The 25766-nt window shown below is 54.8% G+C and overlaps 1 protein-coding gene across 1 annotated transcript in view; it reads right to left on the reverse strand.

Annotated features, from left to right (window-relative positions):
• The window catches only part of IMPA2 (inositol monophosphatase 2), a 28243-nt gene extending 3534 nt beyond the window's left edge, over window positions 1-24709 (reverse strand). Inside the window, exons 1-5 of the mRNA XM_060028641.1 lie at window positions 24492-24709; window positions 14671-14804; window positions 8180-8284; window positions 6348-6393; window positions 4503-4611 (exon numbers count right to left, since the gene is read on the reverse strand). Coding sequence (XP_059884624.1) covers window positions 4503-4611; window positions 6348-6393; window positions 8180-8284; window positions 14671-14804; window positions 24492-24587 — 490 coding nt within the window. The 5' untranslated portion in view covers window positions 24588-24709. The remainder of the gene's footprint in view (window positions 1-4502; window positions 4612-6347; window positions 6394-8179; window positions 8285-14670; window positions 14805-24491) is intronic.
• Window positions 24710-25766: the final 1057 nt, after the last annotated feature.

Below are 25766 nucleotides of genomic sequence, written 5' to 3' on the forward strand. Positions count from 1 at the left end.
TCACGTCCAGATCTAGTGTCCTGTCTCGTCAGGCCTTGCCGTTCAGGCAGGATCAGCCACTCCCGTGTGTTCAGTTGAGAGAACAAATCCTCTCCATGAAGTGGAGGAAAACCACGCCCATAGGTAACCTCACTCCCCGGGGCCCAATCCCCCCTGACTCCCATAAAGTCACCTCCCACCGGGGACAGACCACTGGGAGAAGACACTGGGTCTGTACCATTTCCCCTTTTCTCACACTGGAGGCTCTCATTTTATATTGTAAAGACTTTCTGAGACCTGGCACTACAGCTGGGCCAGTGACCAGCCCTGCCATGTGTCTGGTGGGGGCTCGGGCTCTACCCACACGAGGGGCACAGGGCGGCGGCTCCAGGATCTCCGGGGACAGGACCCAGTCTGCCCTCCAGAGCTCACCTCCCGACCCCACCCTCACTGGGCTGCAAGCTGAGAGGGCACTTTCCCACGGAAAAAAGACTTGTTTTGAAGAAAAAGACCTCAACAGGGCCAGGCACAGTGGGTGACCTGCAGGAGGTCGTGAGGCCCAGACCTTGACTCAAGCTTGTCTGGTGATGATGCCAAAGAAAGGGTTTCTTCCCGTAGTTTTTCATCTGTGAGAAGACACCTCTGTGCCCAGTGTCCCCCGCCCCCCAGCTGCAGTGTATCCACTCTTCCTCATGCTTGCACAGTGGTGTTTTTAAATGAAACCCAGACAATTAAGAAGTCATCTGAACTCTGCCACCTGAGGCAAAATACTTTCTACTGTTTTCTTTTGCCCAGATAATGAAACAAAGGTAAAAATGGCAATCCCCTCTACTTAATAGTGTCTTATATTATGATTAATTCTGACTAGCTCTCCACACTTACTATGACTTACTATGACTTTTATTACCTTTCAAACTATTTTTATCATACTAGTTTAGCTCTTAATCAAATACTAATATATATATATAATTTAAAATATTCTGTGACTTCATGGTGTGTGTGTGGGGGGCACGGGGACCTATTGCTTAATGGGTTCAGAGTTTCTATTTGCAGTGATAAAGAATTTGGAAATAGAGGAAATGGATGCACAAGATCGTGAATTGTACACTTAAAAATGGTTAGAACGGCAATTATTATGTTATATATATTTTACCACTATAAAAAAAATCAAATAGATTTTGAAGCAGGGCATCTATGCATCCTCTTTCAATAAACAAATTTTAGGGTGAAGAAATAGTCCGTGACTTCCAACAGTTTGAAAACCCTTTTTCTGGTTGAGGATCTGAGCACTGTTGTCTTGAGAGAGATTTTACAACTTAGAGGTGAGAGAAGCAAGTCCTCTGTCTGCCCTGAAATACGTCCTTACAGGAAAGAGGTGACTGTGCCTTGAAGTGTGGGCATGAGCGCAGGTCGTGCAGCTCCCGTGATGGCCTCGGACCGGCATGTGTGACACACGTGCTTGGGCTTCCAGATCCTTGCAGACTGTGAGCTCCTCACACGAAAAGTAGTATTAGCTGTACTTCACTGAAAACCCCAGAACTAGACAGAAAGTTGGCTGGGGGCTGTGAGGGAGAGGCAGAGAGTGACCAACGGGAAGGGGTTACCCCGGAGCCACCCAAACACGGGGCACCAGGAATGTAACGCCACTGAATTACTCACTTTACAACAGCTAATTTCATGTTACGCGACCTTCACCTCAATACATTATGTTCAAAAATAAATAATTGGAAAAAAAAAAAGTATTGTTCAGAATCCTGGAGAAGACTGCCCTGGAAACCTATGTAACCTCTTCCAAATCCCCTCTGACAAGAAAACAGAGCAGCTGGGAGAGCAAAACACAAACCACAGACAAAAATCATCTACAAAAACCTACATCCACAAGGGCGTATCCAGGCCCCAGAGGGCAATTGGGCGGGCAAACCCCTGACAGCTACTACGACCTCTCGTAACCGACCTTCCAGGGACTCTCAGGGCAGGACCCACTGAGCAGAAACGCATGGGAGTGAACCCCAAATTCACTGGACGGGAATCAGGGGCAAAGGAGGGAGATGATACAGGTAGCACTGCGGGAGGGGCAGAGCCAACCGTCCAAGGAAGAGGCCAACTTTGCAGGCACTTCACAAACACAGCAGAAGAGGGAGCCCTAGAGCCACGAGACGATGGAAAGTGTTCACCCCCCCCACCCCATCACACCACCGGCCTCCAGAGCTCTTTCAATTAGAAAGAATGTAAAAGAATGATGTTTGAATCCCATACACAATTATCATAAGAAAAAAGAGAATAGGGAGCAGAATAACATCTCTCCAGTCGATCAGAGATTTCCAGAAAGACCTGTCCACAAAACAGAAGTAGCTGCAAGAGAAAGAAACGGAGAATCCACGGAAGAAGAACATCACTCAAAAGTAGAGGGGAGAGAACCTAGGAAAGAATTAGGAAAGGAAACAGTTCAGAAAAGAAGGTCAAGCTAAAGGAACGAGAATAAATAAACACAATAGATTATGCTTTACAAGACATGGAAGGTGAAAAGGAGGAAATTTTTAAAAATTAAAAAATCGGTGAAAAAGGTGGAAAAGATTTAAGAGAAAGTGACAGAGAGATACGTACTGAAATGCTGGCTAGAAAGCGCCATTATGTCTGGGGTTTGTGGCAAGGAGTTGTTTGGGGTGGTGGGGGCAGGCAGCTTGGAGGAAGCAGGGTTGGCCGCGGGGGAAGGGCAGAGGGGTGACAGCAGGCTGTGATGGGTCATGTGGGTTCACTGTACATTTTCTGTCTCCTTTGTATGTGTTTGCAGTTCTGCAAGGTAGAATTTTGAGAAAAAGCTACCAAAGAAATTCTGGCCTCATCTAATCCTTTACCGCTATGCAGTGTGGTCTTTGCTTTGTTTTTGTGAGTTGAAAACATTGCAGAAAGGAGCACAGGAAAGAGAAGGCAAGGAAAGCAGGGAGATGAGTGGTGGTTGTTTTAGCGACCGCTTCCTCCAGAAACGCATCCCAGAATTAATAGCTGGTTGATCTCGTGCGAAGATTCAAATTCCTTCTCTGATAATGACTCTCATTTTGGGCACCAGCGCCAGGCCGTTCCTGAGTGCCCTGTGGGTAGGATTTAATTTGATCCTCACAGCTGTCATCAGCGTCACCTCCCGCCCACGTGAACACTGAGGTTCCAGGAGCAGAGCTGACAAGTCACATGTGGAAGGTGTCAGAATCAGGCTTTGAAGCCAGGTCTGTACAACACCTAAGGACCATGCTGCTGAGGAGAGCTTTCCGTCACCTCCTGTAGAAACCTCGTCACCCGGCAAATAGAAGACAACCAGGGCTGAAAACATCACCCTGGACTTTATGAGTCAGAATTTTTTAAAAATCCCAAGTGAGCTTTGGGACACGAGCACCGACGGACTTGGGGTTCCGTGTTGCAGAGGGGGGTGGACAGCGTGTTTGAGCAAGGAGGCCCATGGGCGGAGGGCCTGGGATGGGTGTGAGCGTGGGCACCGAGCCTCGAGTCACAGCAAATGAATGTGGAGCAAAGTTCACCAGGGCCTTTGACAACTCGCTCCCTCACCCCCGAGTTACACAACTGGCTGGCAGGCCAACTCCTGGCAGGCGCAGCTGTAATCAACACTGCTGTCTACGTGGCCAAACCAAACAGTCCCCGGGCAGGAGCCTGGGCTGGGCGGTGGCAGAGGCCGGTCCGTGGTCCTGCCGGGCCCCTCCCTCTGGAGCTCCTGCGATATTACTTCCTGCCCACCTCCCCCCCAACACTCGTGAGGCCTGGGCCTCCTGCCTCGCCCGTCCTTCACGGGGCGATCATCTCCCTGGCAGATCCACGGCTCACAGTCACCCCGGCCAGGGATCCAGATGGCGCTGCTCTCACCGGACCTCAGCAGACCTGACCTGGGCTGGAAGGCCCGTCTCCTCACTGGTTGTAGGCAGCTCGGGGGCAGGGACACTCCTGACCCCTCTCACCACCTCTCAGGCCAACTAGACACATACTGTCAACTCTGTATGTTACAGGCAGTCTGAGTGTAACAGCAGCCCTTTGTAAAAGCCACTGGTGTCCTTGGGTCCTGCTCCAGCAATGACAAGGGCAGGGAGCATCTGTGGTGCATACACCACGGCTCATGGACACGGCTCCCCTGCGGCCGTCCGTGTTCTCGCAGGGACTGAAGCCAACGGCAGTGGGTCCACATCCAGGGAGCCACAGCCCGCACTTGGGGAACCGGGTCACCAAGAGGCTCCGAGGGCCAGAGTATGCCTCTGACCCTGCCCTTGGCCTGGCCAGCTCGCCTAGGCCCACTGGGACCACGCGGGAACTAGTTGCCAGGTTCCTTCTCACATTAGGGATGAAAGGTGAGAGCAGAACAGAAAGGGCCCATTGAAGGCTCCCGGCCACATCCACATCCACACTGAGACACAGACTGGCTCGACGTCCAGCCCACCAGGGGCGCGCTGTCCCCGAAGAGACTGGACCTCGGTAGGAGATCCCCACCACTGCCTCGCGGAATGCGTGACACGAGCGGGGCCCACCTGTCTCCCTGGAGACGCGCAGTCGCTGGCCGTTGCAGAAGGCGCCCCGGCCCCTCCGGCCCGTGTACAGCCGCTCCTCTGTGCAGTGGTAAATCACCCCGAACTCCAGCTGTGGGGTGGGCAGGACAGAAAACAGATACAGGATGTGACACAGGGACCGAAGGCCATGCAGCTCTAGCTGTGACCACTAACACAAGGACCGTGGATGGAAATTAGCTTTCGAAAGGGAACTCAAAAAATCAGCATCTGGATTCAAACCTAGACCTGGACATGAAAGCAAATGTTCTTTTCTTAAATAACTATATTTAAAGATATATTTAAACAAATAAAACTATATTTTAAACTGACATCATAATCAAGCATTAGTAACTGAAAATTACTGAAAAAGCTTCCTTCTTCAAAAAGGCCTCTTTTGTTTTCTCTGGGAGGGGAAAAAGGCTCTTGTGACTCCAATCAAACCCCACAAGAAACCCTCAAAATTGCTGACGTGTGAAGAATTCAGAATGCATCTGGAGATCCAAGAGCATCACAGAGCCTGGGGCAGCCCAGGAAGAGACGTGATTCACCAGAGGGGCTGATCCCTCCCTCGCCGCACACATCACCGGGCTGTGGCCTCAGTCCCCACAAGCCAGTGCCGAGAGGAGGGGAGCTGGGAAAAGGCCTCCCTACACCCGGAGCCCGTCTGCCTCTCCTCCCGGACTCCCTGCCGTCCTGGGCTAAGAATAGCACGCGTGCCTGGCCTGTGGGGCTGCCAACTGACAGAGAAAACGAGGAGAAGCCCCGCAAACGCCCAAGGGAAGTCTGGGCAGGCAGGAGAAGGGCTCACTTCTGGGAAGACCCTCCAGTCAGCACACACCCAGATCCTGCGCCCCCTCCAGTCAGCACGTGACCGCCCCCCTTCTCAAGCCCAGGTCAGTCCTGGAACCGGCCGGCCTCTGAGACACTGAGGCAGGCAGCCAGGGCCTCCACGACGAGGCCAGAACACGTGTACCCAGCGCACACCCCAGACCGTCACAGGCCTCGGTCTGGCCAGTCAGAGACCCTGCCGTCAGGATGAACAGCCCCTGGGCCCCGAGCTTCCTGCTTCACTTGCTCATCTCAATGACCACATTTAACAGAGAAACAAGTGAGTAACTGACTCCCTCACCAGATCTCAACATTAAGGCTCTTGCTTATCTTCACCTCAAAAGTTAAGTTCTTTCTCACGGGTATGACTCCTCTGCTGCCCCAGAATCTGCGCTAACCCTGAGGGTGCCCTAATGAGGGCTCCCTCCGCAAAGCCTGGCCCCCTGCCCTATTCAAGTGTAACTGTAGCAACTGCAACGAAGGTAAGGCTTTTCCTAAGTGTAATCGCTGAAACTGGATAATAAAGCTTAAGCCTGGATCCAGCCTTTTCTGCAGGTCCCAAGATATGGCCCAGTTCCGAGGGTATATGGGAACCACGCAACAGCCATGTTCTCACCCAACAGCTAGAGGAGAATGAAGAACTAATAGAACACTGGGATTAGAAATGTCCTCCAAAAATAGGAGTTTCTTTTGTGTGTGACTCGATCCCACGCCCCAGGGGTCAGATGGAGACTAACTGGGAACATCTGTCCAGAACGTCCCCTCCACGTGGCATCGCTAAATGGCCACCGAGGGGGAGGGCTGGCTGGAGCCCCAAACTCACACACCCCAAACCGGTTTGCATTTGTTTACTTTCTTGGATTTGAAAACACATGGTTGGATTTACTCATCATGATGAAGGCCGAGGACAAGGAGAGGAAAACTGAGGTTGGAACCAAGAAGCAAGATGAATAAACAACACCCAAGGGGCCACGTGGCCGGGCCCCACTCATCACGTACCTCCTGGTTCACAGCAAACCCAATGCTCACTGCCACTGTCGGGAACCTGCAGAGAAGACAGATGGTTTACATGGTGACACACACGTACGCGTGCAAACTCAGGAGCCTCTAAATGGCTGGAGGCGCAGAGGACCCTTCTACAGCGTGGCTGGGTTTGTTTTGTCAAAAAGTACCTCCCACAATTTCACTGAGCGCTTCAAGGACAAGCAGGCCGAGCTGACATGTAGGACAGCGACCTTGACAGACAACAGTGCTGGCCGTCGTCAGGACGGACGTGACTCAACAGTGACCACGGAGGACCCGGTGGAGAGTTGTTAATAATCAGCTTTCTGGTTCTCAGAGGCTGAAGGGACAGAGGGGCCTGGCTCCTGCGTCCATCGAGGGGCTGGGTCCAAGACAATCGCGTCCCTCCTGCCGTGACCCCTGGGTGAGCCTCGTGCAGGACAGCAGGCGTGGCCACTGCGCGGAAGGCAGGCGGTGATCTCGCATCCTGCCTGCGGGTTTACAGGTTACGTCTCCAGAACGATTTCTCCTTTATGTGAGGATCGTTAGGGCTTAACGAACGAGTAGGAACAAGGAAGGGCTGCTTCTAACCCAGGAGACTTGGGACCCAGCCTTGCCCAGGCTGCGCCGTGATGTCCCCTGCAGTCTCCATGGGGAGGCTCTTGACACGCCACGGCCGGGCCTGGCTCTGGTTCCCACCCTCAGAAGGCTTTTCCCACTTGCTCTAGTCCCAGTGCTGCTGGACACAAGCAGGACAGGTCCTGTCCGAGGTGCAGTGGCCAGAGGCCCCCAAATGCCTTTAGGCTTCAAGGGTCACCACAGCCCTGGACGGCCCTGGACTGTGTCTGGAGTCTAAGGGTCAGCCTCACAGCTTGTTTCCCAAATGACACTCTCGTCCAGGTTCTCTCTCTGGTCCTGGGGTGGACATGTGGCCTTTGTCCATGGTAGGGCTTGGCTCGTTCTGTGCCTACCACCCTCACACAGTGGGACAGGAACAGGAGCCCCACTCAGAGATACACACCCGGAGGGGAGCCCTGTGGTCCCACAGGACTCCCCAGGGGTGTCATGCTCTAGTTAGAGTCTGATGACACTGTTGCTGTCACCAGATGGCTCTGTTCCACCGTCTCTAAAGGACCACCTGTGACGCGCTGAATCACTTTCCACACTTACACATAAATGCTCCATTTGAGGACCCCACACCCCGGCCCCTCTCACTGTAAGGAAGGAAGCGGGTGGCTGGCTCACCTATGGGAGGGGCCCTCCCCACGGGTCCTGCTGGTGGGGGCTGCAGGTCCACAGGCCCCCCAACCGCCGACGGGGACCCGGGATGGGGCAGGAGCCCGGGCCAACCAGCTCTGGGGCTGCACGAGTGTCCTCGTGGGAGGCTTTGACAGCCCCCCACCCCACCCCCCGTCAGCGCTTCTGGGGCTGGGCAGGTCACTGCCATCATATGCCTCTGACCTCCCGAAAACCTGCTGCTCTGGGCTGACATCTGTCCAGATTAGGCCGGCAGCCGGTGGCTCCTCAACCCCCCAGGCCACCATCCATACACGTGCTCCCAAGGCTGCTGGACCAGACACCCTGCGTTATTTACAACCCTGCCCATCTCTCCAGGGGCCTCCTTAAGGGTCCTTCTTAATTCAACCCAACGTTTAAATGTGACAAATGCAATAGTTTTTAAACAAGTGAAGATCTCCTACATGCTCTGAACGTATCTCACAAATGGGAAACTTTATTTTAAAGTATCATGACTTGTAAGTGAGACCACAAACCCGCTAGAGGTTTGCTGACGTGCTGCTTCGGAAAAGCCGGGGTGTGCCTGCGCTCACCTGTGCACGAAGTTGCAGGTACCATCAATGGGGTCAACGATCCAGGTGGGGCTGGGGGTGAGCACACACTTGGCCCCAGCGGCTGCAGCCTCCTCCGCGATGAACCTGCAGTGGACAGAGCTCAGCCTGAGAAAAGGCCAGGAACTTGAGACTCAGCATTTCGAGCCCCGGCCCCGGAGACCAGCAGGCAGGGTGAGATCTCACCCGGCCTCTCTGGTCAAACAGGGGCAGCGTCCGGGAAAGACTTTCTGCATTTTGCCCTCTGCTAATCTGTCACTTGGTGGGGCCCAGATACACAAGGTGACACCTTCTGTTAAAGCACCAGGGGGTGCAGTGGGCCAGGCGGGGGTCCGAGGATGGATGTGGGAAGAGCTGCCGGCGAGAAGCTGAGCTCTGCGCTGACTTGACTCTGCAGGGATAAGGCCGAGAAGAGAGCCAGCCAGGGGCCTGAGGATGCTGGGGGGGCAGGCTGCATCACAGCTGACACTCCATCTGTACCCAGCCCAGCCTCCCCGAACCGCAGGTGCTGACATGGCATCCGTCCCGCATGCGGGAGACAGGAGCTGACATTGCTCCTGGGAGGCCCCACCCACCCTGGGCTCCCCTCTGGACCCCATCCTGCAGGAGTACGCAGGCCACGCACCCCGGTCCCCTGTCCCCGCCCGTCCTCTGTGACGAGTCCTCTGAACACAAGCCCCACCGTAAGGCCGTCCACGCCCTGTTGGGAACCTGAACTAGATGGCAACAAGGCAGAATCCACTTGGTCTGTCTCAGCAACGGGGGCCGCCAGGAGCCAGCCGCCTAGGCCGGAAACCAGGGATGGCTCCCCTACCCCTCCTTCTTGTCCCCCCGCACCATGCTGGCCCATGCTGGAGGGTCCCTCGAAGTGTCTGCATCCCTGCCTCCTGGGAGGAAAGAACAAACTCCACCTAAACCCCCAGGACGGCGCCCGACACAGGTTTCCGACCGTCCCCAACAGATCAGGTTCACCTTGTCCTGCCAAGGGCTTCCCACTAGGTCCTCACACGCATGTCTGTCCTAGAGCAAAAGGGGCCCTGACCACAGCACACCTCTACCAAGAAGGAAAAACGAGTGAAAAACAAGAAATGCTTGGTGTCCTACTGCTGGCATTTTGCACACCCCAGTTGTAGTCGTCGGGAAGCTCTTTTTTATTTTTTTGCGTTACGCGGGCCTCTCACTGTTGTGGCCTCTCCCATTGCGGAGCACAGGCTCCGGACGCGCAGGCTCAGCGGCCATGGCTCACGGGCCCAGCTGCTCCGTGGCATGTGGGATCTTCCTGGACCGGGGCAGGAACCCGTGTCCCCTGCATCGGCAGGCGGACTCTCAACCACTGCACCACCAGGGAAGCCCGGGAAGCTCTTTTTAAATAGAATTTAAAAGTTAGAGTTGGGGACTTTCCTGGTGGCACAGTGGTTAAGAATCTGCCTGCCAATACAGGGGACATGGGTTCGAGCCCTGGCCCAGGAAGATCCCACGTGCTGCGGAGCAACTAGGCCCGTGTGCCACAACTACTGAGCCTGTGCTCTAGAGCCCACGAGCCATAACTACTGAGCCTGCGTGCCACAACTACTGGATCCCGTGCGCCTAGTGCCTGTGCTCTGCAACAAGAGAAGCCACTGTAACAACGAAGAGTAGCCCCAGCTTGCCGCAACTAGAGAAAGCCCACGCACAGCAATGAAGACCCAACGCAGCCAAAAATAAATAAATAAAATAAATAAAAATTAAAAAAAAAAAGTTAGCGTTGGCGCCTTAGTCTCACTAGTCACATGGGTCAGAGGCCACCACACTGGACGTGCAGACAGAACACCTCTGTCACCGCAGGAAGCTCTCCAGGCTGGCATGTCACGGTCCTAACACTGTGAAGGTGCCCTTCATTCTGGTGTCACTTCAACTGACACAGTGCCGTCACCTGCACTGTCACTCAGCTGGTCCCCCTCAACTCTGGCAGCATTTCTGTCCCAAAGATTATGAAACTCACGCTCTATGTGCAGAGTCATCCAGACACAGACAAACCACCTGAAGCTTGTCCGTGTACACGACGAGGCTACATCATCATTTTCAGGTTGCTGTTTCCAGCCTGCCCACGCTGTCCCTGGAAAAACCCACCTGTGAGCAAGCAAAGCACCGGACTGGGGGCAGGGATGAGGAACCTAGAAAATTCGTGTGAGTGGAGAAAGCCTACAGCTGCCCCCAGGAGCTTACAGCCCAGAGGGCAGACCACATGCATCCGGGAAGCTCCTGGCTTTTGTCCCTCCTCCTGCTGGGCAGCCTCCCTGCCATCCTCCCCCCCTGGGAATTTGGATCATTCGGATCATGTGACCCAGGTAGGCGGGTCTAGATGAACAAGGTCGTGGTGACCATCAAGTCAGAGGAGGCTGGGCGGGGTGCGGCCAGGCAAGGTGACTCCCCGACCGCTAACCCGGCAGAAATAAGGGGGCGATCCTATGCCGCAATTAGCTCTGACGTTTTCTGAGTCAAAGACGTAAGGTATTAAATCCGTCTTCAGTGCTTTCTGCAGCTACGTGATTTTCCTGCAACAGTTTGTGATCATGTTCTTAAAGAAAGGGGGCCATACCCGAAACACACACACATGAAGACAAAGTCCCAGGCTTGAACTGGGCACAAGGTCCAGGAAGCAGTGAGAATACGTCACTAAGGTCAAGAATAGAAATGACTCACAACAAAGATGATCCCAGGAACCTGGGAGGAATGTGGAATCTTCTTCCTTTTCTAACCTGATTTTAAGCGAGAAGCTGGTACCTACTAGGGGGGTTGGCAGGAGTCGCTGGGGGCCTGGAGGAGGAGGAGGGGCCGACAGCTCAGATAGCTGGACCACAGCCTGTGGCTGGCCGTCAGTCCATCAGCAAATGTGTGTACGCGGTCTCTGGGCTCCCGGGGCAGCCCCCATGATGCATCTGCAGGCACAGCTTTTGTCCTGTGGGGCATTTCTGGTGGGAGTCACTCCAAGCAGCCACTCCAAGGCCTGGCCTTTCTGGGCGTCGACTGTTCAGGCCGAGGGCACCCTCCTCTGGACCACAAGCCCAGGCGGGGGGAGCACTGGTCACCTCCCCACTTGCCTCGTGCCCGTGGGTGGTCCTGGGGGCAGGGCCTCAGACATGTTCACTCTTCTAAGGCACCAGAATACCTCCCCAGCCTGTGGACCCTGATTTTCTCCGTGTGGGAAGGTAATTCCTGCAGAGGCCGGGGTACATGGACTCAGATGGCGTGTGAGAGAGTAACAGACACCTCAACAAGAGCGCTGGACCGTCCACGAAAAACCCACAATGTAAACAGAAAAAACACATGTGACTGAGCATGGGGCCATTTCACAGGCCTATCGAATGTACAGAGGAAAAGAGCACCAGGCACAAGGTTCAGAGCCTAGAAACAAGTTAGGCCAATACGTTCTGCTTTATTACTTCTTACTAAGAGTCATAACAAACCCTCCTTATGATTTTGATGGCCAGGAGCACCCAGGCCTTCTCTTTGGCCAGTTTGTTGACTCTGTGACAAGGTCAGGGTCACCTTCAGTCCACTAGGGAGCCAGCTAATGTCCCTGGCCTCATCGCTCAGGCTTCGGCCCAGGCTCTGCTGCCCGAGGACACAGCGTGAAATGCAGCGGGGAGACAATGCAGGCAGGCATTCAGGTGGTGGTGGCCAGGAACGCCTTATCCCCGAGTGCACGCACCCCACAGGGCACAGGGGCCGGTCAGCACAACAGTGCGGCCACGTCCCACCAGGGGCCCAGCCCGGGCAGAGGCGAGAGAGCACCAGCCGTCCTCCTCCCCCGGCCTGTGCCTCCCAGACAAGGAGACGCGGACAGGCTTAGCGATGCTACTGCATGTCTTCAAAGTCGCCCCACTTGGATCTCACTTGGGAGCACAGCTGGAACAGGTTTCGGCACCCACAGAGGCGGCCCGGACGCAGACTGAGCTCATGCCTTCGGCGCCAACACAGTGCTTCGGGAATGCGGCACTGACCTGGTTCCTTGTGTTACCTCCTCTGCGGCAGTGTCAGTGCTGGGTGACACTGTGGTCAGATTCCCATCCCTGGGGGTGGAGCAACTGCCCAGCCGAGGGCAGAAGCGAGTGCAGTTTCTGTCCACACCCATCTCCCAGGCTTTGGATTTCACCAGTGAGTAAAATAAAATAGCAAAACCAGGGAGCCCACAGTCAGGTTGTTTCTTATTTTATCAAAGTCAAAACAGCTACATTCTATCTTGTCTTTTAATTTTTTTTTTTTTTTTTTTGGCTGCGTTTGGTCTTTGTTGCTGCTCACGGGCTTTCTCTAGTTGTGGTGAGCGGGGGCTACTCTTCGTTGCAGTGTGTGGGCTTCTCATTGCGGTGGCTTCTCTTGTTGAGGAGCATGGGCTCTAGGGTGCGCAGGCTTCAGTAGTTGTGGCTCATGGGCTCTAGAGCACAGGCTCAGTAGTTGTGGCGCACGGGCTTAGTTGCTCCGCGGCATGTGGGATCTTCCCGGACCAGGGATTGAACCCGTGTCCCTTGCGTTGCAGGCGGATTCTTTAACCACTGCACCACCAGGGAAGTCCCATGCAATCTATCTTTAATACTGTTTTGTGAAAGACTAAAAATGAGGAAGAGCATAAGTTCAGACTTCTTAAGAAAGGGTGACAGCCTTATACCAACTTGTTGTTTAAGGGATATATTTAAATACTCTGAATGCAGAAAAATAACAATATAGTATTTTATCTTATAATATGCATGCAATTTTTTTCCTCATCACAAGTTTCTCAATTTGTCTCTGATCTAAAATACAATTAAATGTCCCCAAATTCTGGTACTTTCTTTTAAATCTTAATCATTGGGAAAAAAAACAAACCTGACTTAGGTATGCTGAAAAACGATTTCACCTATCTGAATTTTCTAGGCAACAGAGCAGAGAGTAGCATCCTGGCTTTGCTCTCAGAGCCAAGAGGGGAGAGGGAGCAGAGCCAGGCTGACATGGGCAGCCAGTCCCTGCCTCGCAGCCTGCAGCTTGGGGACCGCTGCCTCTTGTTAGGGGTTGGGGGGGTACCTGCACTGCCCAGGGCTTTGTCAGGTGGGCTGGCAGGCACAGTTGGAGAGGCTCCAGGGGGCCTGACACCCACCCAGGGTGGGGACTGCTGCTCTGGGCGGACCCAGACAGTCTTCCTGAGGGGCTTCGGAGCCTGAGGCCCCCCGTGTGACACACTGTCTTCTGTCCTGTGATACTTGTCAAGGAGTGTGTAAATTCACACTGTGCAAACAGACACCAGGCCCCATATCGACACAACAGTGCATCCAAAGCACCAGCAACCGGCCAGCACTTTCAGGATTCGGTCTGTCAGAGTGATCTGACTGCAAAGCGCCAGGAGGCCTGGGACCACCACCACGCAGACCCCTGCAGTGACCAGAGCCTTTACCTGGACCCTGGACCCCAGGGCCCCACAGTTCAGCTGCCTCACTGCTGCTGGAGCCACCAGACGATACAGGGACAGAAAGAGCTCCTGAGCCAGAACCAGTGGTGGTTCCTGAGCCGTCACCTCTCAGGGAATCCAACTGCCTTGAACACGGTGGGGCCAGGGGCACTGACCCTGCTAGCCAGCCCCCGCCCACCCTGCCCTGCGTCTGCAGCCACGTCTGCGTGGACCTGTGTGGCTCAAACCCATGCTGTTCAAAGGTCAGCTCTGATTCTTTGGACGTTGCCATTTAATTTAGATTTTTGAAAGTTAAGAAATCATAAACAGTGCAGAGCCTGTAACCATTATAATAGATGCTAGGGTCCTGACTTTACGCCAAACAAGGAAAAAGGGAGAGACGCTGAAACACAAGGGCTACCGTCAACACGCCTGCACACACACATGCACACATATACACACACATGACCCCCCAGGTGATGCGGGTTAGAAGGAAGGAGCGGGGAGAAGGTGCGAGTGTGTACGGCCTGTCCCCTACCCCCCAGTCACTCGCAGGGCGTCACGCGGCAGGAGGGAGCCCCTCACTGGTCCACATGGACGTGGGGCCGGACAGACATGTCGTCTACACCTGGGAATCCAGCGATTGGGCTCCAGGGTGAGCAGCTCCCTAAGGAAGGAAAGGGATACTTGTGCCCAAGGAGCCCCCTCCCTGAGCTCAGAGCGTCTGCCCCTGGGGCTCTGGGCCCCCTTGGAACTAGACACACAGCGCTGGGCAAATGCTGGCCTTTTTCAAGGAAAAGATTAATTGTTGCATCGGATTCTCCACACAGTGACCCAAAAGGTCAGGGACACCTGCTCTGGAGGGGGGTGGCCCTGAGGGCTTGGTGTGGGCTTGGCAGGAGGGGCGGGCGGCCCTGGGGACGGCCACACGCGGGGATGCGTCCTGGGAAAGTCCGCGTGGCCCTGGGCTGACAGGGCACAGCAGAGGGGACTCCCTGCCAGGATCCGCGGCGGGGCGGGGAGTGGGGGGACACGCGGCCGGGGGCGGGAGTCAGCGAGGCCCCAGCGCACCCACCTGTGGGAGGGAAAGCGCTGCTGCAGCTCCTGCAGGATCAGAGCCTCCACCATGTGATCTGTTTCTGTCACCAGGTCCGCGGCCGACGTTTTTGTTGAGACACGTTTTTCCTCAGAAAGGGCTTTCCTGATGATCTGCAATGAAAGTCGGGAGGTGGGTGATGCTGGCCAGCACCCCCTACGCTGGGGGCGGTCCTGCACCAGAGCTGGGCCCCCTCCCCCACCGCGGAGGGTGGCGCCCGGCTCTCTGTGGGGCTCCTGGGAACCTTCACTGCCGCCTACTCTTCTCGCGAGAAAGGCAGTCATGGGTGGAACAGTCTTTCTTTGGAGGAAAGAAACGCGGTTCTAAGGACGTGAAGCTTCAGCCACGGAGCCCCATGGAGCCCCCCGAGCTTGAACTCGGGAGATTTCAGTGTAGGAACCGCTTCTCCTCATTCACTTTACCCGTCACACGAACGTGCCCCTGGATCGGGAGCCCAAACGGTCCAGCCGAAACCAAACCCGGGAAAGTGAAAACGCATGCAGAGAACTGGAAGGCAGGCCCTGGCCTCACGCCCCGGGGGCTGGGTGCATCAGGTCACAGGACCGAGTGGTTTGGTCTCCCAGGAGCTGCCAGCGCTTCGCCTACACCCGGGACGGAGGGCTGAGCTCCAAGGCCTCCCCGGGGACCCACACAGGAAGTCGTTGAGGGTATTAATCAGGAAACAGCCCCACTGCAGCTAGGGCCTATCCTGTCATCTCTGCCCGAGTCACAGCTCGAGTCCCCAACCACGGTGACATCAGGACCCTGAAGCGACCTCTGACCTCTCCTCCAAGACCCGCTGCACCCAGGGTCCCTCACCTCCTTCCATGGACCCCCTCGTTCAGCCACCACCTGACATCCACACCGCCAACCCCGTGATACTTACTCTTCAACCTTAGGTGGGTGTATCCCATGCCCTGTACACACATATCGTGTACACACATGCCATGTACATACATGCCTTGTACACATGCCCTGCACCCACATGCCGTGTACACAATGCCCTGTATCCACTTGCCGTGTACACACATGCCCTGTACCCACCTGCCCTGTACCCAGATGCCGTGTACACACATGCCCCGTACCCACCTGTCCTGTACCCACATGCCGTGTACACACATGCCCTGTACCCACACACCATGTACACACATACCCTATACCCATATCCCATGTACCCACATGCCCTGTACCCACATGCCGTGCACACACATGCCCTGTACCCACATCCCATGTACTCACATGCTGTGTACACACATGCCCTGTACACATACCCTGCACCCACATCCCATGTACCCATTCGCTGAAGAGGAGGAGGCCAGGAAGATGCCTCCAGGAAGCCTGCAGATAGGGGTGCTCACGCAGGATTTCACAGAATAAGCAGGACCCCCTAGACAGGGGCGGTCCTCATCCCAGCACCAAGCCCAGACAGTTGTTTGGTTTTCCGAGCTTGGTTGCAAAGATAACAGATTGGTTGTAATGGTTTCTAACAGAAAACCTGGCTTGCTCTCCGCTCCCTGCTGCGCGCCTGGTGTCTAGGGTCATGCCCGGCACACAGCCGAGGCGCAAAACCCTTCAAGTCACCAGTACATTATACCTCAGGCTGCTTAAACAGACTCAACACCGTTTTTTCCAGCTGGACCTCATGCGCTTGTGGAACACTGACCCCTTGATCTGTCTTGTTTCGCCTCTTGTTGCCCTCGAAGCCCATCACCCTCTGGCTTCCATCCTGTCCTGCCTCCTGGCCCCCCCCCCGCCCCCCGCACGTCCACTCCCTGCAGTGCAGCCAGAAGGGCTCGCTAAGCCTGGGCCCGCATAAAGCACCTAATGGCCCCATCTCTCCAAGGATGAAGTCACCCCCGACGTAGCTCACAGTGGCCTCCGTGGGCTGGCCTGGAGCAGACACAACTGGACACGAGTAGCCGGCCCTCTCCCTTCTAGGAAAAAAGCCCAAGGTTAGCAGGGCACCAAGCCACATGGCAGCCCGCATCGCAGCCTCCTGTGCAGGCAGGTGTGCCCTGGGACCAAGGTCGGCCCCGAGGACGCGAGGGGAAGCGATGCGTGTGACTCCCAAGTCACGTCCTCAAAGGGCCATTGTTGGCACGGCACTTCCTCCTGCCCTTCCACTCCCTCTGCTGTGACTTGGGCGTGGTCGCCGGGGTCAGATCAGCGGGGTCAGAGCAGTGGCGGGAAGGGACGGGCCCCTGGGTGACTCGGGAAGCAAAGCCTGCCTCCCAGACTCTAACTGGACTTGGGAGGGGTGGGGAGAAAGGACCCCCTGCCTCTGTCCCCGATTCTAAAGGAGCCAGCCCATCGGCCCACCTCTGCGCCCCCGCATACCCTGCCCCTCCTGCTGCACCGAACCGTCACTCACCCTCCCGCCCCCTTCCCACTGGACGCCAGGTTCCTCTGGCCCCAGCACTCCTCCTTTGTGACTGGGATGTCACCTCCCCGCAGAGCCGGCGCTCACCCTGCAAGTTCGCTCCTGGCTCCTGGGTTAGGACCCTCGTCTGCCCTGTGTCTGAACCCACCCCCCAGGCGGGCTCTGCAGCCTGACACATGGTGAGGTCTCAGAGGACACCTGCTGGGTGCACACGGGGTCAGGTAACTAAGTCGGGCAAGTGTTCTCATGAAGCCTCATCTGAGCGTCCTGGCCTCTCCATCCTCTGGATCCAACGGAGAGGAGACATGCCCAGGGGCAGTGGGGGAGTCCTGATGTCATCTGGGCTCCTTCCCAGGGGAGCCAGGCCCCCAGCCACAGATCACGCAAAGGACGGAAATTACGGATCCAGGAGGAGGATGCTAGAGCATGTTCTTTTATAAGGATTTCTTTTCCGTTTCTATTAGTGTTTATTATGGCTGTGTGATGATCCTTTCCTTGTGGGCCTGTGTCCCTCAGCGCAGGGCAGGCCACACCCGCATTCCCAGCCACCTGCAGTGCTGCCATGGCCGGCCCTCTTCACCAGCTGCTGCTCCTTCCGGCCTTGGATGCCTGGGAGGGACCTGCAGACCATTCCCGACTCCTCCCTCTCATCCGGTTGCACTCCCAGATATTTAGATCCCATTTCTGAATTATCGTCCCAGACTACACTGCCCTTCAGATGAGCCAGCCATCCTGGCCCCAGACACTCTCCCATCCACTCCTCTGAAGGCCCATCCATCCATCTGAGGGGGCCAGGGCCTCAAAACACTTAATGCCTTACGACAAAACCCCCCAAACCTACCACATACACAATGTACAAATCTCAGTACTAGGTTAAGAAAAGTTCAATTCAGACAATTTCCCACACTGAGAGGAAAGGTGGGGATAGTGTCTTGTTTTGTTTTTGTTTTTTGTTTTGCGGTATGCGGGCCTCTCACTGTTGTGGCCTCTCCCGTTGTGGAGCACAGGCTCCGGACGCGCAGGCTCAGCGACCACGGCTCACGAGCCTAGCCGCTCCGTGGCATGTGGGATCTTCCCGGACCGGGGCACAAACCCGTGTCCCCTGCTTCGGCAGGCGGACTCTCAACCACTGCGCCACCAGGGAAGCCCAGTGTCTTGTTTTTAAACAAATCATTATGAGACTCAATCAGCCCTGCCTTTTAACCACAGTCGCATCCTCAGGGGAAAGGCCTGTGGGGTTCCGGGTGAGTTACCTGCTAAAACCCTTTACCACAACTGTTTTCTCTCAGTCTTGGGATTTTAAACATTCTCATTTTGCCAGCAATAAGTTAGTGTGGCTGTTTTTTAATTAATGTTTTTCAGCTACTCACTAACTAAGCCTGCACTTCATAGACCTCCTGGCCTGGATCTCTCCCTCAAAATAACATTCTGTTAATGTTTAATATATAAAATATGGGACTTAAGTCACTGAAGCCTGAATTTCAAACCCCATCAGCTCCAGCGTCTGAGGTGTCATTCAGAGACACGTCCAAATGCCTCTTTCTTGTCTGTGAACCATCTCGGTTGTATGCTACTGTCCCCAAGTCGACCATACGATTATCACCCATCCCTATGGTGCAACGTGTGTGAGCTCGAGGACCCATGGAATGCACACGGAGAACTCTGCGGAAGTGGGGTTTCAACAGGCAACATCTTTCCCCTGCAGATGTGGGCCTGGCGGTACTACCACGTTTCAGGTTTCAGACTTATGAATGCGATGTGATGGTTAATCTTATGTGTCAACTTGACTGGGCCGTGGGGTACCAAAATACTGCGTTGAATGTTATTCTGGGTGTCTCTGCAAGGACGTTTTTGGATGAGATGAACATATTAATCAGTAAAGCAGATTGCCCTTTGGAATGTGGGTGGGCCTGGCCCCATCAGCTGAAGGCCAGAACAGACAGAAAACACAAACCCTTCTCTGCGTTAGAGAGCTCTCCATAGACTGTCCCTGGACCCTCAGCCCATGTGTGCCAGTGGGGCTGCTGCTCCAACTGCCAGTTGCTATCTCACAAGTTCCATCTTGGCTGAGGCTTCAAATGTGGGTGAAAGTGTTACAAATGTCATCATGGGTGACCCCGCTCTGTGGAAGCTTGGGGCACGGGTGCAGGTGGGGCTGACAAGGCCAGGACTGACAGTGGAAATGGTGAGGTCACCAGCTGCCCTCTCCAGCCTCAGCCAGGATAGCAGGGGGACCTCCACCTCCACGTCCCGCCAGGTTGCGATCTCCCAGAGGAAATGCCGGTAGCTCGACATGGGATCCGCCTACGGAGAGCCCAGGGCAGACAAGCCTGCTTGTCCCCGTCCCGGGCGGGACCCAGCCTGAGACATCAGCCCAGGCTGACTGACGGCTCCCAAACTGGCGCCTCCACCCTCAGCCTCTCACGTGAACTCTCCACCCATAGGCCCCCACGTAGAGATTCACCGGCATTTCAAGGTCAACAGCTCACAGCTCGTGGAACACAGGACCTGACCTCCACCTCCAAACCTGCTCCCCCTACAGTTCCTGCAAATTCACTGGACAGTTCTTCAGACCCGAACCCTGCAGGCACCCCTGGCTCCTCTCACACCCGCTTCCGATCTGACAGGAAACCTGGCAGCTCTGCCTTCGAAATACATTTGTTTACCACCTTCTTCACCACCCCCAGTCAGATCCACCCTCATCCTTCACTCGGTCCATCGGAGATCTGGTTCTGCCCCACCCCCTGTGGCGCTGCAGCCTCACCCCCACCCCAGCAGCAGCCAGGGTGTCTCCCCATCACCCTGCAGGGCTCCACATGGGACTCTACCCCGAACCTCAATCGCACTCAGAGTAAGGTTAAAGTTCTTTCCAGAGTTACTCAAATAGTTGTTGTGTGAATGAATACATTTCTAACCTGTTTTAGCACCACCATTTTAAAAACAGAGGCCAGTAAACACATAAAAAGGCACTTAAGTTCATTATTCATACAGGACATGCAAATTAAAACCACCGCAAAACACCACCTCAAACTGGTCACAAGGGCTAAAATGGAAAGACAGACAATACCAAGTGTCGTCTGAGAGATGAGGCAACAGGAAACCTCACCTCCTGCTGGGGAATCATGAATCCCTGCATCCGCCTTGGAAAACCACCTGGCAGAATTTCATACACGATGACACAGCAATTTCACTCCTATTGTTAATCTAACCCCAGCAGAAATGCATATGGAGGTAATCAAAAGACACATGCGAGAGTGCTGAATGAGCAACATTATGCCTAATAATTCCTAATATTAAACTGTCATATATATAAATTATATAAAATATAAATATATATAAAATATAAATTATTCCTAATATTAATCCTAATTCCTAATAATAAACTGTCATATAGTCACGTAACAAAATACTACATACAGCAGTGTTTCTCAAAGTGCCATCCCCAGCCGGACAGCATCAGCTGGGGTTTTGGTGGAAGTGCTCATTCTCGGCCCCAATCCAGACCCGGTGAGTAGGAACCCTGTGGTGGACGCAGCCTGCTGCGGAGGCCCTCCAGGTGCTTCTGATGCACATGAAGGTGTGAGGACCACATGTCCCCAGCAGCGAGACCCATGAGTGTCTATACCAAGGAGATCATCAAAAATTCTGTTGGGAAGTCAGAAGATGGCTGTTGGTAGGTGTGTAGAAAACTAAGCTAAAAAAATATGTTTTTTTGACCTTAAGGAAAACACAAGCTGCATAAGAAAGAAAAGAATATGTAATACAACCATGCTACCCAGCTTGACCGTGTGCTACATGTGGTCATAGCACGTGAGCACAGGCACCAATGGAACCAACAGGTAACGCAGCCACAGGACATAACAGTGTCTAATGTGGATGACGCAAAAAAAGAGCTACTATTTAGAAAACGGGTGTAACTACCAGAAAACTGAAAACAGTGAGTTCTGGGGAAAAGGATGAGGATGACACGGGACAGGACACTGCTGGTTCCATGACAGTCCCTTCAGCAGTATTTCACTTTTTAAACTCCCTGTGTGAATAACTGATAAAAATAAAATCACAAATCAAGACAACACCTGTGGGGACTTCCCTGGTGGTGCAGTGGTTAAGAGTTCACCTGCCAATGCAGGGGACATGGGTTCAAGCCCTGGTCTGGGAAGATCCCACATGCTGTGGAGCAACTAAGCCCGTGCGCCACAACTACTGAGCCTGTGCTCTAAAGACTGCAAGCCACAAACTACTGAGCTCCTGTGCTGCAACTACTGAGCCCATGTGCTGCAACTACTGAAGCCCGTGCACCTAGAGCTTGTGCTCCCCAACAAGAGAAGCCATCACAATGAGAAGCCCACTCACCACAAGGAACGGTAGCCCATGCTGGCCGCAACTAGGGAGAAAGCCCATGCACAGCAATGAAGACCCAATGCAGCCACACACACAAAAACAGAAACAAACAAACAAAAACACCTGTGGCAATGCAAGCCAGACAAATAGGGATGTTGGGTCAGAGCCCCCGCTGTGCCCCTCTGCTCTGGGCAGTTGGAGGTGGACATAGGGCATTCCCTCAGAGCACACTGGAAAATTCTTCCCTGTCTGACAACTAATATGTAAAATAAAACTGACAGGATTCTCAAATTTGATGGCAATCCTAAACATTTATATGACCCTACCAATAACAAGTTTGAAGCCTAATTAAACTTTTCTAAACCATAGTAATCAATTTCAATGAGCCATCCTACAGGAAAGCCTGAATTTACCTTTCTAGTCTCTCCATAGAAAGTACTACAAAATCGTTGTCATTCAAAGATGTAAAGAGTATAAAGCCAAAAATGGGAAAAGAGTATTACAGAAGATTGAGAAGCAGTTAAAAAATTATTCTTATGTATTTTGTTATATTTGTTAGCATCTTAAAATTTATGCTGTTGTGATCTTTCTTATTCTAAATAAACTTTTATATCTAATTTTGAATTTGTAATTTTGTATTTTTTTTCTTAAAGAGGTCCTGTAAATTGTCTAAACTTCAGGTTCAAGAAAACCTGGATCTATCCCTGCAGGACAACTTAAAAAGCATAGTTTTCTAAGACACTTTTTTTTTTTTTTTTTGCGGTACGCGGGCCTCTCACCGCTGTGGCCTCTCCCGTTGCAGAGCACAGGCTCCGGACGCGCAGGCTCAGCGGCCACGGCTCACGGGCCCAGACGCTCTGTGGCATGTGGGATCTTCCCAGACCAGGGCACGAACCCGTGTCCCCTGCATCGGCAGGCGGACTCTCAACCACTGCGCCACCAGGGAAGCCCTAAAATACTTTTGCTCACACATCACCTAAAAGATGATAAATACCCATTTCGATGAATATCACTCTGTGTACTCGTGGTGGTGATGGTGTGGGGCTGACGTCACCCCCTTCCCCAAAGCCCAACAGCCAGGGAGGGGCTTCTGCAGTGGTACGGTGGTTGGGACTGGAAGGGATGCTTCTCAGGGGCACCACAGGGATGGGTGGTGGAGAGACAAGGAAGGAGGGGTCTGGGAGGCCTCTCAGGATGCGGCAGAGGGGAGGTGGCAGCAAATCGTCCAGGGCTGCCCTGAACCAATGTCTGAAACATGGACGACAGACATTGTCTCCTGGGAGGGAGGGCACTCCCTCTGAATGTAGAGAACCCAGACTCAGTGGAGCACACAGAGCTGTCTCGGGAGTAGCAGACTTAATAAAACAGCAGAACGTGAGAGGGTGGGCACGTTGGGCCACAAGGCCACAGAACCTGTACCAAATGTGCCTCTGGCTAAGGAGGACTCCCAAGAGTCACCACTAACCACCCTTCATGCCTCTTGGGCTACAGGCCAGGTTTTCTCCAATCAGCACCTTGTTACTGTCAGAACATTACTAAGACAGTCTGTTCCTCTTTACACGGGTAAGGATGACCCTGTGTGGCTTCTGTCCCTCCCAGCCACAGACAATTCGGCCACTCTCCCCGCCACTGCCTGGCAGGCAGGAAGCCTCAGCATAATGCCCAGGAGGGAGGGAGCCCAGAGTGCTGGGCCCCCTGATCAGACTTCCAATGGCAGAATCCTTATTGCATCCTTCTCCCACTGTCAAAAAAAGCTTTTTCTGTTGTTCTTGGCAAGTTGCAAAAGCAGAAGCTATCTCTTAAATGAGTTGAAGTTCCCAGGACCCTTAGAACGGTGCCTGCTATATTGCAAGTTCTGTGTAAGCATTTGTAAATTTGTTTAAAAAAAGGGGGGGGGGTTTCAAAAACCCTTCTGTTTCCTCAAGGATCTAAATTTGAAAAACCACAGAAACCTGTAACAACTCACCAGGGTTTACACAGTGGTGTCTGAATTCTAAACTGGCTTCTTCTCAAAGCTGAAAGAAGAAAAGTTGTATGGCGGAACCTGAAAGTTACCAAATATTCTGAGGACGCTCACTCTGGAGAGGAAGTGAGGGTCTCGGGAGGGGGGAGGTCAAGCGCGCCACTCACACAGTGGACCGGCTTTCCAGGAAGAACGTTTGCCCTGAAGCCATGAGCTCCATCAATGCAGCAGGTAAGGCTGGGGTCCTCCTTTTCCCCAAGGATCAAGTCTCACAGAGGGAGGGTCCACTAGTGTTGAACGTTAACTTTTAGGGGACCAAGGGACCGCACTGTGACTGTTCACGTTAAGGACTCACTTCAAATGCAGGACTGGCGACAGCCTGACTTTAGCCCGTGGGGCACTTTCAGACCGAAAAGGAACTGCCGCTGGGAACAGAAAATCCGTCTGCGGGCAGGGCTCCTCCTCTGTCCACCCTCCCGCTCCGCTCGCAGGAACGCAGACGAGCGCCTTGACGCGCGAGCAGGGAGCGAGTGGTCCCTGCGCCCTGCCTCCCCCCGCGCCCCCCATTCGCCGCCGCACGTGGCCTGAGGAACCCCAGGCATGAAGCACCGAGGAAATGGGGGAACAAAACACACAGGAAAGTGCGAAGAGAGGGGCTGGCCTCTGAAGCTTTCTTCAGCTCCGCTGCTTGACCGTCACCCTTCCGGTGCGGGTAGCAGTTCCTCCAAACGCAGAGTGGAACCCTCTAGACTCCGGATGCGCGAGGACAGGCTGTCCGCCCGACCTCCACGCGTAGGGGTTCTAACCCGGGGCAACCGCACCGTGTCCCGCCCACTGGGTCAAATCCGAGGCAGTCCGCGCGCCCTGACCCGCCCGCTCCCGCCAGGCCGCCCTGCACCCCGAGCCCGGCCCGCGCCTCCGGGCCGCGGGATCCAGGGCGCCCGTCCCGGCGCAGGCGTGGCAGGTGCACAGTGTGCGGTAGGCTGCGCGGACCTCCTCCGCGGCTCGCGCCCCCAGGTCCCGGCCCGGCCCTCTAGGTCTCCGTCCGCCCAACGCCCTGCGTCCGCTCTGCCCCAAGTCCGAGTGCGCCTGCCGTGCGCCCGGGGCCGCGCTCACCTGTCCAGCCCGCAGCGCCAGCTGCGCCGCTGCCTCGAAGCACTCCTCCCACGGGCCCCCGGCCTGCGCCGCCCCGTCCTCGCTGCTCGGCTTCATCGCGGCCTGCGGGCCCGCCGGTGCCTCCCGCCGCTCCGCGCCTGGGCCGCGCTCGCCCGCCCGTGAGGACTTGCGAGGGACCGGGAGCTGGCGGGGAGCGGACCTGGAGCTGCCCCTGGCCCTGGAGCAGCGCCCAGCGTCCCGTCCCGCCCCTCGCCCCTCCCTGACCCGCCCTCCTGCGCAAACCCCGCCCCGCGCCGAGCCCCGCTCCTTTCCTCCCTGGGTCCCTCTCCCTGCGCGACCTGCGATGAGCCCCGCCCCCACAGCGCCGGGCCCCGCCTCTCCGACTCCCCGCTGAAGCTGGGTCCAGCTTGTGGGAAGCTGAGGGCCGCGTGGCGGGAGAGGGGCCCGGCTCGGACCCTCGCGGAGCTCAGAGCCTTTCCCGAGGGTGTGGCCGCGAGCGAGGAGCGTACCCCGCGCGGACCCGGCCGGGCAGCACCTTGGGCGCCGCTGGCCGCGGGTACCGCTCACCGCGAGTACCGGGCGGCCGTCCTCCTGCAGTTGGAGCTCAGGAGCTCAGGAGCTGCCCGGCCCGCCCTGTAACAAGTGCTGACCGCTTTCACCCCGACGGGACCCTGTTCACACTGTCAGCCTTCGTCTGTGCCCGCCGTGCGTTGGACACCTGGTAGAGAGGCTTTAGGTGTAGGAACGAGAGACTGGTGGAAATACAAACAACAAGGAGGAATCAGGAAACGGAGTGTGTTAGGGTCGCCCGGCCACCTCGCCCTACACGTGGGGAAACTGGCGGAGAATTGCCCGCTCCGCCCGGCCACACTGGGGCAGCCGAGGGCAGGCTCCGCTCCATCTTTCTTGTTCATATTTTTCATGATTGTCAAATAGGGAGTTGGTTTCCGAAAATACTTAAGACTGCGCTTCGGATGCTTCATTTTAAAATTAAGTGTATTCAGTTGCTGATCCTCATGGCAGGTTTTCATTAGAGATTACTCCCAGCACAAAGCAAAATTAGGAAGTTAGGACATTTCTCTTTGGCCTCTTCTCAGCTACCCTTTCTGAACACCCAACCCCGGCCCGGACCAACCTGGGGCTCAGATAAACTCACATGGAGTCCAGCCTATCACACATCTAGAGAAAAAGACCGTAACTTCCTTGCCTAACTTCCAAAAATCTTAAGGCAGAATCATGTGGTTTTAACTAGTGTGAAGTTTGGTGCCCCCAGGT

The sequence above is a fragment of the Delphinus delphis genome, chromosome 13 (genome assembly GCF_949987515.2).
Source record: "Delphinus delphis chromosome 13, mDelDel1.2, whole genome shotgun sequence".
In the NCBI taxonomy this organism is placed as follows: Eukaryota; Metazoa; Chordata; class Mammalia; order Artiodactyla; family Delphinidae; genus Delphinus; species Delphinus delphis.